The sequence below is a fragment of the Babylonia areolata genome, chromosome 5 (assembly GCF_041734735.1).
Source record: "Babylonia areolata isolate BAREFJ2019XMU chromosome 5, ASM4173473v1, whole genome shotgun sequence".
Lineage (NCBI taxonomy): Eukaryota > Metazoa > Mollusca > Gastropoda > Neogastropoda > Buccinidae > Babylonia > Babylonia areolata.
The window spans coordinates 23,206,841-23,224,462 of NC_134880.1; the positions used below are offsets into that span (position 1 = coordinate 23,206,841).

A 17,622-nucleotide genomic window follows, 5' to 3' on the forward strand; every position below is an offset into this window, starting at 1 on the left:
CACAAGCGGACACACGCACACACACTGCTTCCGGGATTTGGAAGCTGTGGTTTCGGGGTGGTGGGGGGAAATTTCTTCATAGTGCAATAACTATCAAACACACACACACACACACACACACACACACACACAACACACGTACACGCGCGCGCGCGCGCACACACACACATACACACACACAAACAAACAAACTTTGTGACATTGTTCCTTCAAGACATATACAGGTTTACAGTGCAGCTGGATGGCAGTCAGACAAAGCGAATCTTATGCCAGCCAAACAATATAGGCACATAAAAAAACACAAACAACAACAGCAACAACAACAACGACACACACAACAACAGCAATAACAAAAACAACAACAACAAACAGTAAGAAAGAAGAGTGTTCTGTCTGGAAGAGCTACCTGCTGAAAGGCTCCCAGGAAGAAACGGAGAGGCAGAAAGGCGGCGTAAGTCGGCACAAAGGCAGAGGCTACACCAATGGCCAACATACCCAGGCAACATAAAATGTGGAAAGGTTTCCGTCCGTACCTGAAATCATTGCAAACTTTGCGGACAAGCTTTCACACTGGATATTAAGCTTGCGCACGACCAAATGAAATACAGTGAAACATAATTATTTTGAAAGTATTATAGACATAACTTAGACCGGTGCCCTGGCCAAAGTGGTTAGAGCGCTGTATTCTTGCCTGAGTGTCTGAAGTTCGAACCCCGGTTTCTGCGCATGTGGTGGGGAAAGGGTGGAGTTTTTTCAGATCTCCCATGTGTGTCATTCGGATGAGACGATAAACCGAGGTCCCGTGTGCAGCATGCACTTAGCGCACGTAAAAGAACCCACGGCAACAAAAGGGTTGTTCCTGGCAAAGTTCTGTAGAAAAATCCACTTCGACAGGAAAAACAAATAAAACTGCACGCAGGCAAAAATACAAAAAAAATGGGTGGTGCTGTAGTGTAGCGACGCGCTCTCCCTGGGGAGAGCAGCCCCAATTTTACACGGAGAAATCTGTTGTGATAAAAAGAAATACAAATACAAATACAACATATGTGCTACCCCTTGTGTGCCTGAACCACTTTCGAAGACGTGTATACGCATGCAGAACATTAAAGATCTTGACATCCATGTCAACGTTCGGTGGGTTATGGAAACATTAATATACCCAGCATGTACACCCCAGAAACCGAAGTTTGGCTGCCCACATGGCGGAGTAAAAACGGTCATGTACGTATGTCACAACTCATGATAATCACGAGTAGAGTTCTGTTTTGTGCGTGCTCTTCCCCATTTACTCTTCCCGCTGAACTGTACATGTGTGTGTGTGTGTGTGTGTTTGTGTGTGTGTGTGTGTGTGTGTGTGTGTGTGTGTGTGTGTGTGTGTGTGTGTGTGTGTGTGTGTGTGTGAAGTCAAGTCAGGTCAAGTCAAAATGATCTTTATTGAGGGTAAAAGAAAAAGCTTATACAGCTTTTTTACATCCTGCCCTCAGAAAAAAAGAGAAGAAAATTAATTCCCAAAATTTTTTTAAAAAGGAAGAAATGGGGGAAGTGGGGGTCTGGAAAGGATAATATGGAAATAAACAATTACAAGAAACACACAAAAATTCTACCGAGAACAACAACAACAGAAATAATACAAGCGTAAATAGCAATAAATTTACATATGATACTGACACGATTACAACATGCAGTGCGACATTCTTACATCATTAACTTAATTCAGGAAGAAAGAGAGAGAGAAAGAACGAGAGAGAAAGATATATATATATATATATACATGCATACATATATACAGATACATATACATACACACATACCTACACATATATACAGAGAGAGAGAGAGAGAGAGAGAGAGAGAGAGAGAGAGAGAGAGAGAGAGAGAGAGAGAGAACAGACAGCCGGATAAAGGTAACAGTCGAGAGATGGAAAAGAGAGACAGAGAAAGTTTTAGGTTAGAAAGACAGACAGCAAGAAAAAATTCGGTTCAATTAAAGACTAAAGCACAAATACAATGGTATCCAATGAAACTATTGCACAAGTACAACGTGAGCGAATGCCTACAATCAAATAGCAAACACTCAATAAAGCATGTAATATCTAAAAATAAATAACAACAACAACAAAAACAACAACAACAACATAGGATTATGGATTATCAAAACGTGGAGTAAAGCAAGTCGAAAAAGCATATATTAGAGAACAACAACCACCCGCGACACACTTAGCAGCATGTCTATGACTGACCAAGAAAGTCTATAAATATTTAATACGGCGAGCCAGTCGAAACGTAATTGGTCCAAGGAACAATGCATGTGTGTGTGTGTGTGTGTGTGTGTGTGTGTGTGTGTGTGTGTGTGTGTGTGTGTGTGTGTGTGTGTATGTGTGTGTGCGCGCGTAAAGCTCCTCGATTTTATTTTTTTATCGTGCAGTCGTGGAGTCTTGTTTTTGCGTTCCTGTCACTGCTGAGCAGATGTTCAAGTCTCTCTGTCCTGTCAGTAACAATTTTCGTGGCTTTTCGCCCACGGCCTTCTTGGAGCAAGGTCGTGCCAGTTTTTGGTTTGGGGCTTTTTGCCCAGTTGGCACCCTCATGTGAGGATTGTTTTCCTCCGGGTGGCCAAGTTCTGTGTTTCTGTGTTCTGTGTGCTCCAGCTAAGAGGGTATACCCTGCTTGACTTGTGTCGTGTCTGGTTATTATTTCCAGCATCAAGGTAGTTGTACCCAGCTGCCGGTTGGCTGCAGGGGGAAGGTGGCAGAGTGGTTAAGACGCTCATCTGCCAATACACAGTCCGTGAGGGTCTGGGTTCGAATACCGTTCTCGCCCTCTTCCAAGTTTGACTGGAAAATTGCACTGAGCGTCTAGTCATTCGGATGAGACGACAAACCGAGGTCCCGTATGCAGCACGGACTTGGCACACTAAACAAAGAACCCATGGCAACAAGAGTGTTGTCCACGGGCAAAATTCTGTCGAAGAAATCCATTCTGATAGGTACACAGATATATATATATATATATATATATTGATATAGATGTGTGTGTGTGTGTGTGTGTGTGTGTGTGTGTGAGTGTTTGCGTGTGTGTGTGTGTGTGTGTGTGTGTGTGTGTGAAAATTTCTCTGACATCTGAATAATGCATTGGGTGTATATATATACACATTCACCACAATAATACATAAATGGTGTAATATCATACATCCCTCAAAACAATAATCAACTATCTGCACACAAAAAGGTAACTTAATACGAAAAATGTCATAAAAAAAACTACAACACATGTTATCCATTATCCTCGAAAATGGCTGGTTGAGCCTACATTAGCTCGATGATTATAAACATTGAAGCTAAAACCACATTTCCATGCGCCTCCCCCTCCCCCCCACACTGACCTGTCAGCCAGGGAGGTGAATAGCACGGCCCCCACCATCATCCCCGCCAGAAGCAGTGTTTGGGACACGTCAGTCAGTGCCTCCTTCTCACAGACCAGGCCCCACTGAAAGAACAAACCAACCCACATTGTGTTGTATTGTGCTGTTCTGTGTGGTGCTGCGTTCTGTTGTATCGTTTTTGTATATTGTTGAGAGCTGTTTTGTGTTCTGTTGCATTGTGCTGTGATGTATTGTATTGTATTGTTTTGCATTATATTGTAAGTGTTCTTTTGCGTTCTATTGTATTCTAGTGTAGTGTAGTGTAGTGCAGTATATAGTGATGTATTGTATCATATTGTATTGTGTTGTTCTGTATTGTGCTGTGTTGTGTTGTAATGTATTGCATTGTAGCGTATTGTGTTTTGTTGTATTGAAGGTATATTATATCATGCTGTATTGTATTGTATTGTATTGTATTGCACAGCGTTTATTGTACTTTATAGTATTGTGCTGTTTTGCGCGTGTGTTACGTTATACATGCTGTATTATACTGTGTTGGTTGTGTTGTCTTGTCTTGTATTACTCTTTGTCACAACAGATTTCTCTGTGTGAAATTCGGGCTGCTCTCCCCAGTGACAGCGTTTGACTACAGTGTTGCGTCACCCCATTTTTTTTCCTGCCTGCAAGTGTATTATGTTTTCCTAACAAAGCGGATTTCCTACAGAATTTCGCCAGGGACAATCTTTAGCTTCCGTGGGTTCTTTTACGTGCCCTATAACATATGCCAGAAACTACTTACACAGATTTGTAACGAGACTGCCCTTCTAGCAGTTTTTCGGCATGCGCTATTGAATTATATATATATATATATATATTTTTTTTTTTACAATATCAGAGTTAAAGGTGGTTGTTGTTTTTGTTGTTTTTTTTTAAGATAGAACATGCATGTTTTGACCACAGTCTTATTTGAATACAGGACTTCTCATGGGTTGTCTAAATCCGAGGTCACAGGTAATCATAAATCATCCGGTTCCCCCCCCCCCCCCCTCTACTTTGTCTTCAAATTCTAGGACCGTATCTACGTATAATCTTAATATGTGTAAACTTCGACACCTTCATTATGCTCTTGCCATCGTTAACATATTCAAGTCCCCTTCTGCAGTCAGATGAGGTTCCGCCTAACAGGTTAGAGCGAATGCAACATCACACCGTTGTAAACAAGCGTAGACCCAGTTATTATTAATCCATATTCATTTATACTCCATGCGTGTAAGCATGTTTGTCATACTTGTTGGCGGCAGACCATGAGTCTAGTGGCTAACCCGTGTGTAGTTTTACTCGCCTCGGTATTCACCTTCAAATCTGGCTGGTACACATTCTCTTCTCTTTTTCTTCCTTCGGTCCATTCGTCTCTTGAAGTGTGTGTTCTTTCATTTATACTTACCGTAGCTCTTACCTTCTTCTTTACGTACCTTCACATTACTTCCTATTCCTTACTCCTTCCCCTCGTTTCATCGGTTTTTTTTTTTTTTTTTTTTTTTTTTTAGAATATAATTTTTCTCCTATCCGTTTTTCCTACTCTGCAAGAAAAAAAATGACTGGCTTTCTTATCTTCCCTCTATCTTTCGATTAAATGTGTCACCTCAGCCCTGCGTCATCAACATTTTCCTGACATATATAAAAGAACGTAGAAATTTTGAGAGCGTGGCTTTCTTTCAGATTAGTTGAGTCAACTGGAGTGTTTTGTATCTGCCAAGGAATCAATACAATGAAGCGGAATGCAATGCAATACATCACAATACAGCACAGTACGGTGAAATACAGTACAATACAGTACAGTACAACACATCTTCATTAATCCGTTTGGCAATTATGTGTGCATTGAAAGGCTCCTCACTCACACCTGACAGTCTCTCTCTCTTTCTCTCTCTCTCTTTCTCTCTCTCTCTTGTTTTTTTTTTGTTTCCCTCAAGGATTTACAACGCGCTTTGGGATACGTTGCTGGTCAGAAGACCAAGCAGAACGGGAGGGGTGCCCCTACCAGGTTGGGGTCCACTGACTTATCCATGAGAGTAAATATTTTTTATTTTTGTTTGTCGATTTTCTCCGAAAAAACCGAAGTTTCAGAGATTTACGCATCATAACCTTTTTTTTCGAGATGCACCCGTGAAACTTGGCATAGATGTTGTGTATTATTAGTGCTGGAACCAGTGGTACACTGGAGTCAGTCACGTTTTGATTGTTTTGGTTTAAAAAACAAACAAACACACCCACAAGAACATATTTCATGCCATATTTGGGCACCCGTCTGTAAAGAGACCATTTCATCTACACAATTTTAGATACAACATCAGACATTTCAGAAACTGTCATGAAAAAATCAAGTCTGTAGCATCATTGGTGTGTCAGAGAAAGTGTACATGAATGTGTGGAGGTTTTTATTGTTGTTTTTTGGGGGGCGGGGGTATGCGGAGAGTAAATTATATTTATGTAAATCATTTTACTTACAAACTGTTTGTAAATATTATCATAACAGTATTTTTGTACGAAAGCCACTTTGTTCATACACATTCTGTCCAAACTGCGACAGTGTTGTATAACGGCCACAGCAGAAAGATGTTGATGAATGAATGTAAGATTTGTGGAATGGATGGGTGAATGATGGGGAATCAAAAAAATTGTTGGAAAGAAAAGAAAAAAAAAGACATAAACACATAATGCGTTTTATTTTAAAATAATAACAGCAGATGTTAAGACATCACCAATTTTATTTTAAAAGAACACAGCAGATATAAACACGCAACCCAATTTATTTTAAAACAACAGCAGACATTAACACAAAACCCTTAAAAACAACAGCAGACATTTACACAAAACCCAACTCATTTTAAAACGGCAAAAGACATTAACACATCACCCATTTCATTGCAGAACAACAACAGACATTCCAGCCTTTCCCAATGACACAAACACATCACCTTGATCCAGCCGTAAATGAAGACTTTCATGCAACCCGCTCAAATTGGAATGTTCTCGTAAATGTAACATGGAAAAAGTAATCAAAAAGAAATATGTAGCTCTCTCGTTGCTGCCAACTGAACAGTTGTCTTTGCTCCGTGTGTGACAGACATGCTCAGACATAATGAAAAATGAAATCATTTCAAGTTTAAAAAAACAAAAAAAACACAAAAAAAAACTGCGAGTGTCAGATGACCCATTGCTGAGCAGAAAAACAAAACAACCCAAAAAACCTAAACACACACACACACACACACACACACACACACACACACACTCCACACACACACACACTCCACACACTGTTACACACGTTCAACAAGAAGAGCAACAAGAGAAAAGGCACAAGTGGGTATCAATACTGTGTGTGCTGTCTATCAAGGTAGAGAACACTGGGAAGCCCTCACGACGGATCTTTACATTTGTGTTTCCTTGCAAAGAAAACTCCAGTCTTTCTTCTGATGAGTGAATCAGAAATGAAGCACTGTGATAATCAAATTTTATCACAATCTGTCTTCAAAGTACCCCACCGAAAATGTCGCGATCTATGGGGCAGGTCGTCACAAGAACACGATTTTCTACTATATTTAACTTCTTATCTATTTATTCTTTTTTTTTTTTTTTTTTTTTTTTTTTTTTTTTTTTACAACAGGGACAGTTCGTGTCTCTGTTTTTGGGCTAAAACGAGGAAGACAATTAAAATCAACACAAAAAAATAAATATTTTGCGAGGTTTGTGAACATCTTTCAGGATCATGAAAAAAATATCTCAGCAGCATTTTGTACCATGTTCTCTACACTGTGGTCCTGAGCAACTGAGGAAGAAGCAAAACTATAAGAGCAACTCTCTCTCCTCCTCTCCTCGGCCCTCTCTATCTCCTTCATTCATTCATTCATCATTTTGCCCATCGCTCCTGGTGGAGCATAGGCCATCGACGACCCCTCGCCATCGCACTCTGTTCTGGGCTGTTCTGGCCATTCCAGTCCAGTTGGTCCCTTGCTGCTTCAGCTCTGCCTCGGTATCTCGCCTCCAGCTGTTGCGAGGCCGGCTTCTCTTCCTCTTTCCCTGCGGGTTCCAGGTCAGGGCTTGGCGTGTGATGCTGGACGCTGGCTTCCTGAGTGTGTGTCCGATCCAGCCCCACTTCCTCCGCAGTATCGGCTTGGCCACTGGTTCCTGTCCTGCTCGCTCCCACAGATCTTCGTTTCGGATCTTCTCCTGCCATCGGATCTTGTAGATGCGCCTCAGACAGGTGTTGAAGAATGTCTGAATCTTCTGCTGCATCGTCTGTGTTGTCCGCCATGTCTCGCATCCGTAGAGCAGAACTGACTTCACATTGGAGTTGAAGATGCGGAGTTTGGTTTTTCTATCTCCTTCACTCACACACAATTGTTGGCTGACGAGCAATCACATCTTTATCATCTACTGGAAAGTTGCAGGCCCTACATTCAAAACTAGCTTCACAAAGCGAATTACGACACACACAAAATAATACTCATGTAAAGAAAGAAAAACAATTATAATGGAAATCGGAAACTGTGTTACCTTCATTCTTTATTGTAAGCATATTTCATTGACGCACGCGCTGGTGCGCACACAGACATTGAGACACACACACAGGATCCCTGTATACAATACTGATGACATCCTTCAACAATACTGATGATATCCTTCAACAGAGATGCATGATGATCATGGAAATAGGTTGATCTAAGCATGTAAGGATTGCGAAAAAGATGCATAGTGCTGTCGTTAACATTGACAGTGATATCAAATATGGCATATTTGTTTAACACACACACACACACACACACACACACACACACACACACACAATGAAAAGAAGCTAAAGAAGTTTGCACAGTCCAAACGAAAACTGTGCACTTGTTCCAATATCTGCAGTCTTCAAGCCACCACAGTACAAGCTACAGTTGTTACAATGAATTCAAACCTCTGCTGGGTGATAATTTTCATATGATCGCCACAACGTACACCTATGTTGATGTCTTTATTCCTTAAAGTGTTTAACTGGTTTTGAATTGTTGACTGGCTGACTGCTGGCTAAGTCAAGGTAGGTTGGCTGACTGCTGGACTGGACTCATTCCAACATTTTCGAATGCAGCAATGAAGTCATTGAGACCTGAGGGAAGCAGGAACAAGAGCAGGAAAAGATCTTCAAGGTGAGCAAAGTTAGCAATGATATACTTCCCGTTTTGGCAAGGCGCCCTCTGGCATTTCTGGAATGAGAATCGAAAAAAGAAATAGCTACCATTCTCTTCCTTGAAATCGTGTTTGAAGGATCCTTAATTATCAAAGTTGCTGTATGATACTGTTTGAATGTTCGCTTCACCGTAGTATCAAAACTGATTGCTGCCTCTGAAAACTGGCGTTTAGTCAACAAACCGATCTTTGCCTCTGTTCTATTCAGTTGGAATCTGGCACTGAATAGCACCACTTAATTCGGAATATCGGATATCAAAAGGTATCCTTGTTGGTTTGGGGGGGTTGGGGGTGGGGGAATCTCTAAACAAGAGAATGAGGTCCTTGTTAGTTGTGTCTCCCACAAGATGATGTCCTTGAAAGCCGTGTGAGCTGACTGCAGTTGTCATTGCTGTCCACTGCCTGCCTTAAGTTCTTTTACTGAAAATGTTTCATCCAAGTTGAATATTCTCTCCGGAGTCAATGAAAGGCTGGAGTAAAAATCAGAAGGCTAACCCCGCCCCCCTTCCCCTAAAGAGGACATTATCTTTGTTGAAAGATACCGCTTGTGGATTCAGGTGTACGAATGCTCAGCATGTCCCCGTGTGACTTACGACAGCCTGGAGGTCTGGTCCGGCTCCATTCTTCTTGTGCCATATAGCAGGACATTGTTTGATGTTTCTCTGAGAAAGCGTGATATTGCTGGTTTCTCTCATCAATTTACAACGCCGTTGATTAAAGCGTCTTGCAGTCCACTGGAAATCAAATCTTTGGGGCTTTCACATCATACGCGGTGAGCTCATCTTCCTCACCAGCGGTAACGACTTTGTCTTGAACAGTTCTTTTGGTAGTGGAATTTCTTCACAGGTTTTTTTAAATTTTTTATATAGTTTATTTATCATCTTCCTCGTTGATCTGAGGAAAGCATCATGAGACAGGTAAAACGTTTTCCGTGCTCTGCGAACAGCCGTCACTCCACTAAGACTTACACTTAATGCAGCGTCGGGGTTCTGAACACAGTCAACGCACTCATGTGTACGTCACGACTCAACAAGTACCAGCGACAACAACAGTGACAATAGCAACATGAACATCATACTTAATCCACAAACATATATATATCTAATAATACCCAAGCATCCTGATGTAAATGCATACTGACTCATTAACCCGTCCACTTCCCCCCACCCCCACCCCTCGACACACACGCATGCACGCAAGCGCACACCGATTATTGTTGGCAAAACATTTTGTCAAGAAAACTTTGATACAAAAGGATAGGGATAGCTTGCTACAGAAAGAGATTACTGGGGGTGGGGGTGGGGGGGGGGTGTCTCAAGACATTGTTGAGGCAGTTCGAGACTTTGTATAGCCACCTGGAGACAGCTTGACGCTACCTACCGTGCTAAAGCAGCAATCAGCCTCGTCGCGACCTGCTCAACTTAATACAGTTTCAGTTTCAGTAGCTCAAGGAGGCGTCACTGCATTCGGACAAATCCATATACGCTACACCACATCTGCCCAGCAGATGCCTGAACAGCAGCGTAACCCAAAGCGCTTAGTCAGGCCTTGAGAAAAAAAAAAGAGATAAATACATAAAAAAAGAACTACTACTACTAATAATAATATGTGTAAGGCGCAAAAACTTGATGAAGTCAAATATAAGCGTAAAAAAAAAGAAGAAGAAAAAAAGAAAAAAAAAGATAATAATAATTTAAACAAAACAAAAAACAAAACACACACACAAAAACCCTTAAAATCAAAGGACACGCGGCGTTTTCCAATTGAATCAGTTATTCCACAGTATTCCTGAAGCATTTACTAAATCAAAACTGCCTTGTTACCCAAGTGTGCGTGCAAACGAAATAGCTATTAGAGATATGAAAGACGCATAAAAAGATTACTTTCAGCCATCAAAAGTTCGCAGTGGTTCAGATTAGACCCTTTCGTCAAGTTTGTTCTCTTTCCAAACTGGCGCCGTAAGTAGAACGGCTTAACTCACTCAGTACGACCAGTCCTCTCTTCTCCTCTACACGGACCCCTCGGATGTCCAGTGGGTGTCTCAATGACCCAACCTTTAGCTTCCGTCGTCAGAATTGTGGTATTCTTTGTCAACATTCACCTCTTCAGTATAAGAGCCTTCCGCTTGCAATATTTTGATGATGGTAATTGGGGTGAAACGCTGTTAACGTCGTCTCTTTCGCCGTTCGTATGGAAAAAGTTAATCGAAATCTAAGAACGCAAACAATGCTGATCAAACTATGAAACGAAACCGAATTATCGGCGGTGTATCAACCTGCTCAATGTTACGAGGATCCCCAGTTTTCCCTGGTGTTAGCCTGTGGGCTGAATGGCTAGCATATCATGTTATGTTTTACATTTATTTGCTTATTTATCATCATTGTTGTCTTTTTTTTTTTTTATTATTATTATTATTATTTTATTATTATTATTATTATTATTATTTTATTATTATTATTATTATTACTACTACTACTACCTTTTTCTATATTATAATTATTATTTATTTATTTATGTAAGCTTATCTATTATTTATTCACCGTTTGTTTTTTGTTGTTTTTTTTTTTGGTTTTTTGGTTTTTTGTTTTTTTTGTGTTTTTCTCAAGGCCTGACTAAGCGCGTTGGGTTACGCTGCTGGTCAGGGATCTGCTTGGCAGATGTGGCGTAGCGTATATGGTTTTGTCCGAACGCAGTGACGCCTCCTTGAGCTACTGAAACTGAAACTGAAACTCCTGCAACACAGCTACATGTATGATAGTCAGTCGTGTCCGACTGTGACTATCAGAACAGCAGAGGAGGCAACTGGGCTAGAATTTGATTATAGTGGAGAGTGTCTTACATCCCCACTCTCTCGGCCAGGAGGGTTTAAGGACAGACGGCGTTGGGGTCGTTCCCGAAGTCCAACTAGCCCCCAAGGCTGCAGCGCTAAGAGCCAGTGCAATCTTACTTCACAACTACAACACAATATAATACAGCATGGTGCCATGCAAACCAGTACAATGCAATGCAAAACAACAGAAAAAATAAATTAAAAACAACAACAACAACAACAAAAAACCCAAAAACAACAACACATAAATATGTCATACAAACATTAATTATATCTAACCTCCGACATGAGTGACCGGTCAACAGGCTCAGCATATTCCAGGTCATTGGGACACGTCATTTCCATTTGCTCCCCTGTGACGTTCATCCACGTCACACTACAAGCTCCGTATGTCACATTGATGACATCAGAGGGAATCATGTATGACGTAGCGTTATCAGCTTCCTTGCACTTGTATTCGTTTGCTTTGCCTTAGGAAAATATAGTATCAAATACGTAAATAATCGATAAGTAAGTAAGTAAACGACAAGCAAGAAATAACGATCCAAGGAAAGTGTTTGTTTGAATAATGAAAAAGACGGCGTTTAGAATTTGTGTTCGATACCGAATTGTTGACAGTAAAGAGATAACAAGAAGTAGATGTAGTAACAGAAGTAGACGGGTTATAAGGAAAAGAAGTATACCTAGCAGAGCAAGAACAAGAAAGAAAGGAAACGTTTGTAACCCAATGGCGTATGAAATTATTGATGTAAAAGCAACAATGACGATAACGGTTAGCTTATTTTGATATTTCCACTCTACAATGGAAACTTGTATTTTTGCAATAAACCCCCCCCAACAATGTAGCCTATTATTTTGCAAGCAGTAATCATTTCTCTGAATTAAGAGAGCAGTGGGAATGGGGTGGGTGAAGGGGTTGCATCATCATCATCATCATCATCATCATCATCAATGTTCGGATGTCAAGAGGGGACCCTGCGTGACTGCTGCAACACTTTGATGTGGAGGAATTGTAGCTCAGTGTCCCACTGGTCATTACAATTCTCTTGTCTCACAGATACACAGCAAAAATAGATAGCAATGCATCTATCCATATCACAAGTGAGTATTAAGCGAAAAAAACAATGTTTTAAAATGTTTCCACCCTCAGGTGCAGGTGTGTAAATTTACAGAAATGATAATAGATATACGATTGGAAAGATTTCCTCCTTTCCCCCTCTTCCCACAATAGACTATCATACATCAACGTAAGCTGAACGCTGCAGCGATATCATTGCCAATGAACACATGGATAAAATGTTGAACGCTGCAGTGATAGAGTTACCAATGAACACAATGGATAAAATGTTGAACGATGCAGTGATAGAGTTACCAATGAACACAATGGTTAAAATGTTGAACGCTGCAATGATAGAGTTACCAATGAACACTATGGATAAAATCTTGAACGCTGCAGTGATAGAGTTACCAATGAACACTATGGATAAAATGTTGAACGCTGCAGTGATAGAGTTACCAATGAACACTATGGATAAAATGTTGAACGCTGCAGTGATAGAGTTACCAATGAACACAATGGATAAAATGTTGAACGCTGCAGTGATAGAGTTACCAATGAACACAATGGATAAAATGTTGAACGCTGCAATGATAGAGTTACCAATGAACACTATGGATAAAATGTTGAATGCTGCAGTGATAGAGTTACCAATGAACACTATGGATAAAATGTTGAACGCTGCAACGATATAATTGCCAATGAACACATGGATAAAATGTTGAACGCTGCAGTGATAGAGTTACCAATGAACACAATGGATAAAATGTTGAACGCTGCAATGATAGAGTTACCAATGAACACTATGGATAAAATCTTGAACGCTGCAACGATATAATTGCCAATGAACACATGGATAAAATGTTGGACGCTGCAATAATAGAATTTCCAATGAACACAATGGATAGAATGTTGAACGCTGCAATGATAGAGTTACCAATGAACACTATGGATAAAATGTTGAACGCTGCAATGATAGAGTTACCAATGAACACTATGGATAAAACGTTGAAAGCTGCAATGATAGATTTACCAATGAACACTATGGATAAGATATTGAACGCTGCAGTGATGTAATTACCAATGAACACTATGGATAAAATGTTGAACGCTGCAATGATAGAGTTACCAATGAACACTATGGATAAAATGTTGAACGCTGCAACGATATAATTGCCAATGAACACATGGATAAAATGTTGAACGCTGCAATAATAGAATTTCCAATGAACACAATGGATAAAATGTTGAACGCTGCAGTGATAGAGTTACCAATGAACACTATGGATAAAATGTTGAACGCTGCAATGATAGAATTACCAATGAACACTATGGATAAAATGTTGAACGCTGCAATGACAGAGTTACCAATGAACACTATGGATAAAATGTTGAACGCTGAAGTGATAGAGTTACCAATGAACACAATGGATAAAATGTTGAACGCTGCAATGATAGAGTTACCAATGAACACTATGGATAAAATGTTGAACGCTGAATTGATAGAGTTACCAATGAACACTATGGATAAAATGTTGAACGCTGCAATGATAGAATTACCAATGAACATTATGGATAAAATGTTGAACGCTGCTATGATCAAATTACCAATGAACACAATGGATAAAATGTTGAACGCTGCAATGATAGAGTTACCAATGAACAATATGGATAAGATATTGAACGTTGCAGTGGTGTAATTACCAATGAACACTATGGATAAAATGTTGAACGCTGCAATGATAGAATTACCAATCAACACTGTGGCTAAAACGTTGAAAGCTGCAATGATAGATTTACCAATGAACACTATGGATAAGATATTGAACGCTGCAGTGATGTAATTACCAATGAACACTATGGATAAAATGTTGAACGCTGCAATGATAGAGTTACCAATGAACACTATGGATAAAATGTTGAACGCTGCAGTGATAGAGTTACCAATGAACACAATGGATAAAATGTTGAACACTATGGATAAAATGTTGAAGGCTGCAATGATAGAGTTACCAATGAACATTATGGATAAAATCTTGAACGCTGCAACGATATCATTGCCAATGAACACATGGATAAAATGTTGAACGCTGCAATTATAGAATTACCAATGTGCTCAATGGATAAAATGTTGAACGATGCAATGATAGAATTATCAATGAACACAATGGTTAAAATGTTGAACGCTGCAATGATAGAGTTACCAATGAACACAATGGATAAAATGTTGAAGGCTGCAATGATAGAGTTACCAATGAACACTATGGATAAAATGTTGAACGCTGCAATGATAGAGTTACCAATGAACACTATGGATAAAATGTTGAACGCTGCAGGAAGGATGCAGAGGAACAGTTGGCTGATCTGAGTCAGCTGGTATCTGCCTCGCCATCCCAAAGCTTTGAGCACCGCGTCCATCGCTTGGGTAGCGTCCTCCTCTTTGGCCATCTGGACAATGATAATGGTGAAGGTGAACAAGGAGGAGGAGGAGGATGTAATGACATTGATGACAATGCATAAAAGAAAGAAAGAAGAAGAAGGATACTGATGAGAATAATGAAAAAAGAAAGAAATAAATAGTGAAAGAAGAAGAAGAAAAGGATGATGATTTATGACGATATCATGAAACGGATGATAATAATGAATAAAAGAAAGAATGAATGAAAAAAGAAAGGAGGAAAGAAAGAAGAAGCTCATTTGTCACGTGTGTAGAAATGTTGAAAAAAAGTGAAATTCGGATTTTTTGTTTTGTTTTTGTTTTTTTCTAAATCTAATTGGTTTGTTTGTCTGTCTGTCTATCTATCTATCTATCATTTAACGTCGATCTGTTCAAATCAAAAAGCCTACACTTTAAGTCAAGTGGAATCAGCTTTATTATCTCTTGTGATAAATTCACATGTGGTCGTATATTCTGCGCACTTTATAACCATGAAGAATACGCCAAAAGAGACGTGTACATGTTTACAGTATTGAAAAAGATCCTGTAAATTTATATTGACACATCCAAAAATATTCGACAGTCTGAGAAAAATTAACAACGTCGACAATTCATTATCATTATTATTTAGAAAACACACACACACACACACACACACGCGCGCGCGCGCGCACACACACACACACACACATATATATATATATTTGATAGTCAGACTGAGATGACAAACTCTGTTTCGTAAACAGCTCACTTTACTCTTGCAAGATAGGTTATGGTACTCACGTTTGTTCTTGAAATGAGGTCCAGCAAAGGGAACAACTGAACATCACCTCCTCCCTTAATGAGAACCAGACTGATTGTGCTCGTGTGTGTTGGGAGAGGGGGCGAGTGGGAGTTGGGGGGTGAGGGGGGGGCAGGCGAGGGAAGGGGAGGGGAGGGGGGGGGGGGGGGGCTACGACGCACGTGACACTGCACAAAATGACACCATCATCCCTAACTACTATGCCTTTCTGCATCCATTGAGTAGAAAGTTCCGTGACCTAGTTGTGAATTTATCGCAGCGGGCGAATTATGAGTCCCCACGCTGGCTCACGTTTTAACGACACGCGCTGTTTAAAGGACTAGGTGAAGAACCAGGCTCAGTGGGACAAGAAACCTATTAAGCTGTGTCAGGCTGTAACCGGCATGGGCCAGAACCTATTTAACCGAAATGTTATCAGGTCAACAAAGTCCATTCCCCATCAGTGAAGCTTAGACAACCCCTCCCCCACCGACCTCCGCCTTCCCCTTAGATAAATTAGAATCGACACGAGGAAAGCCTGCCGAAGTCGAACAACTAAACGACTTGACCACAGCTTCCCCCAAAGGGAACGGGCCACGATTCACTTCATTCAACAGTCATTCTTATTTCCCCTGGTCTGTCACGTTTAAAAAAAAAAAAAAAAAAAAATCATTTATTTTATTTTGTTTGTTTTATTTTGTACTTTTATAGTTGACTTCATCAAGTTTTTGCGCCTTATACATATTATTATTAGTAGTAGTAGTTCTTTTTTATGTACTTATCTATTATTTATTTCTTTTTATTTCATTTTTTTCTCTCAAGGCCTGACTAAGCGCGTTGGGTTACGCTGCTGGTCAGGCATCTGCTTGGCAGATGTGTTGTAGCGTATATGGATTTGTCCGAACGCAGTGACGCCTCCTTGAGCTACTGAAACTGAAACTGTCACGTGACCAAGGCAGACTCTTCCTGGGCCATTCCCGACACACGAGTGTGTTCGTGGCGCTGGTTGGGGAGAAAGACAGACCCCATTCTGCTGTACAGAGGAGTGAATAGGTGCAGTGTTGGCCTGGTGGTAACTCGTCCGTCTAGGAAGCGAGAGAAGCTGGGTGCACTGGTTCGAATCCTAGAGTCGCCAGTATTTTCTTCCCCTCCACTACACCTTGAGTGGTGGTCTGGACGTTAGTCATTCGGATGAGATGATAACTGAGGTCCCGTGTGTAGCATGCACTTAGCGCACGTAAAAGACCCCACGGCAAGAAAAGGGTTTTCCATAGCAAACTTCTGTAGAAACATTCACTTCAAATAGGAAAACAAATAAAATTGCAGACAGGAAAAAAAATACAAAAAAGTGGCTCTCTCAGTGTAGCGACGAGCGCATCCCTGGGGAAAGCAGCCCGAATTTCACACAGAGAAATCTGTTGTGACAAAAAGAGTAATACAGCACAATCTTTCAAGCAAAGCCTCCAAATTCAAAGATAGGACTTGGGGTTCTTAAGTTTAAGATGCCTACGGTGTTGTTCAGATGTAGAAATGAGTAGGATTGTTGTTTGATTTGGAATCGTAAAAATTATAACAAATTCGTTGGTCCAGGAAATCAGTAGCTTCATTGAACGTCCTCGATGCTGTGTCTTTGCCAGTATTCGTATTCGTATTTCTTTTTATCACAACAGAATTCTCTGTGTGAAATTCGGGCTGCTTACTACAGCGCCACCCTTTTTTTTCTTTTTTTTTCCTGCGTGCAGTTTTATGTTTTTTCCTATCGAAATGAATTTTTCTACAGAATTTTGTCAGGAACAACCCTTTAGTTGCCGTTCGGCTAAGTGCATGCTGCACACGGCACCTCGGTTTATCGTCTCATCCGAATGACTAGCGCCCAGACCGCCACTCAAGGTCTAGTGGAGGGGGAGAAAATATCGGCGACTGA

The 17,622-nt window shown here is 40.5% G+C and overlaps 1 protein-coding gene across 1 annotated transcript in view; it reads right to left on the minus strand.

Moving 5' to 3' along the window:
- LOC143281992 (organic cation transporter protein-like) overlaps positions 1-15,784 on the minus strand; it is a 28,375-nt gene extending 12,591 nt beyond the window's left edge. The window contains exons 1-5 of the mRNA XM_076587377.1: positions 15,701-15,784; positions 14,781-14,928; positions 11,703-11,893; positions 3,380-3,483; positions 407-533 (exon numbers count right to left, since the gene is read on the minus strand). Coding sequence (XP_076443492.1) covers positions 407-533; positions 3,380-3,483; positions 11,703-11,893; positions 14,781-14,928 — 570 coding nt within the window. The 5' untranslated portion in view covers positions 15,701-15,784. The remainder of the gene's footprint in view (positions 1-406; positions 534-3,379; positions 3,484-11,702; positions 11,894-14,780; positions 14,929-15,700) is intronic.
- Between the last annotated feature and the right edge of the window lie 1,838 nt (positions 15,785-17,622).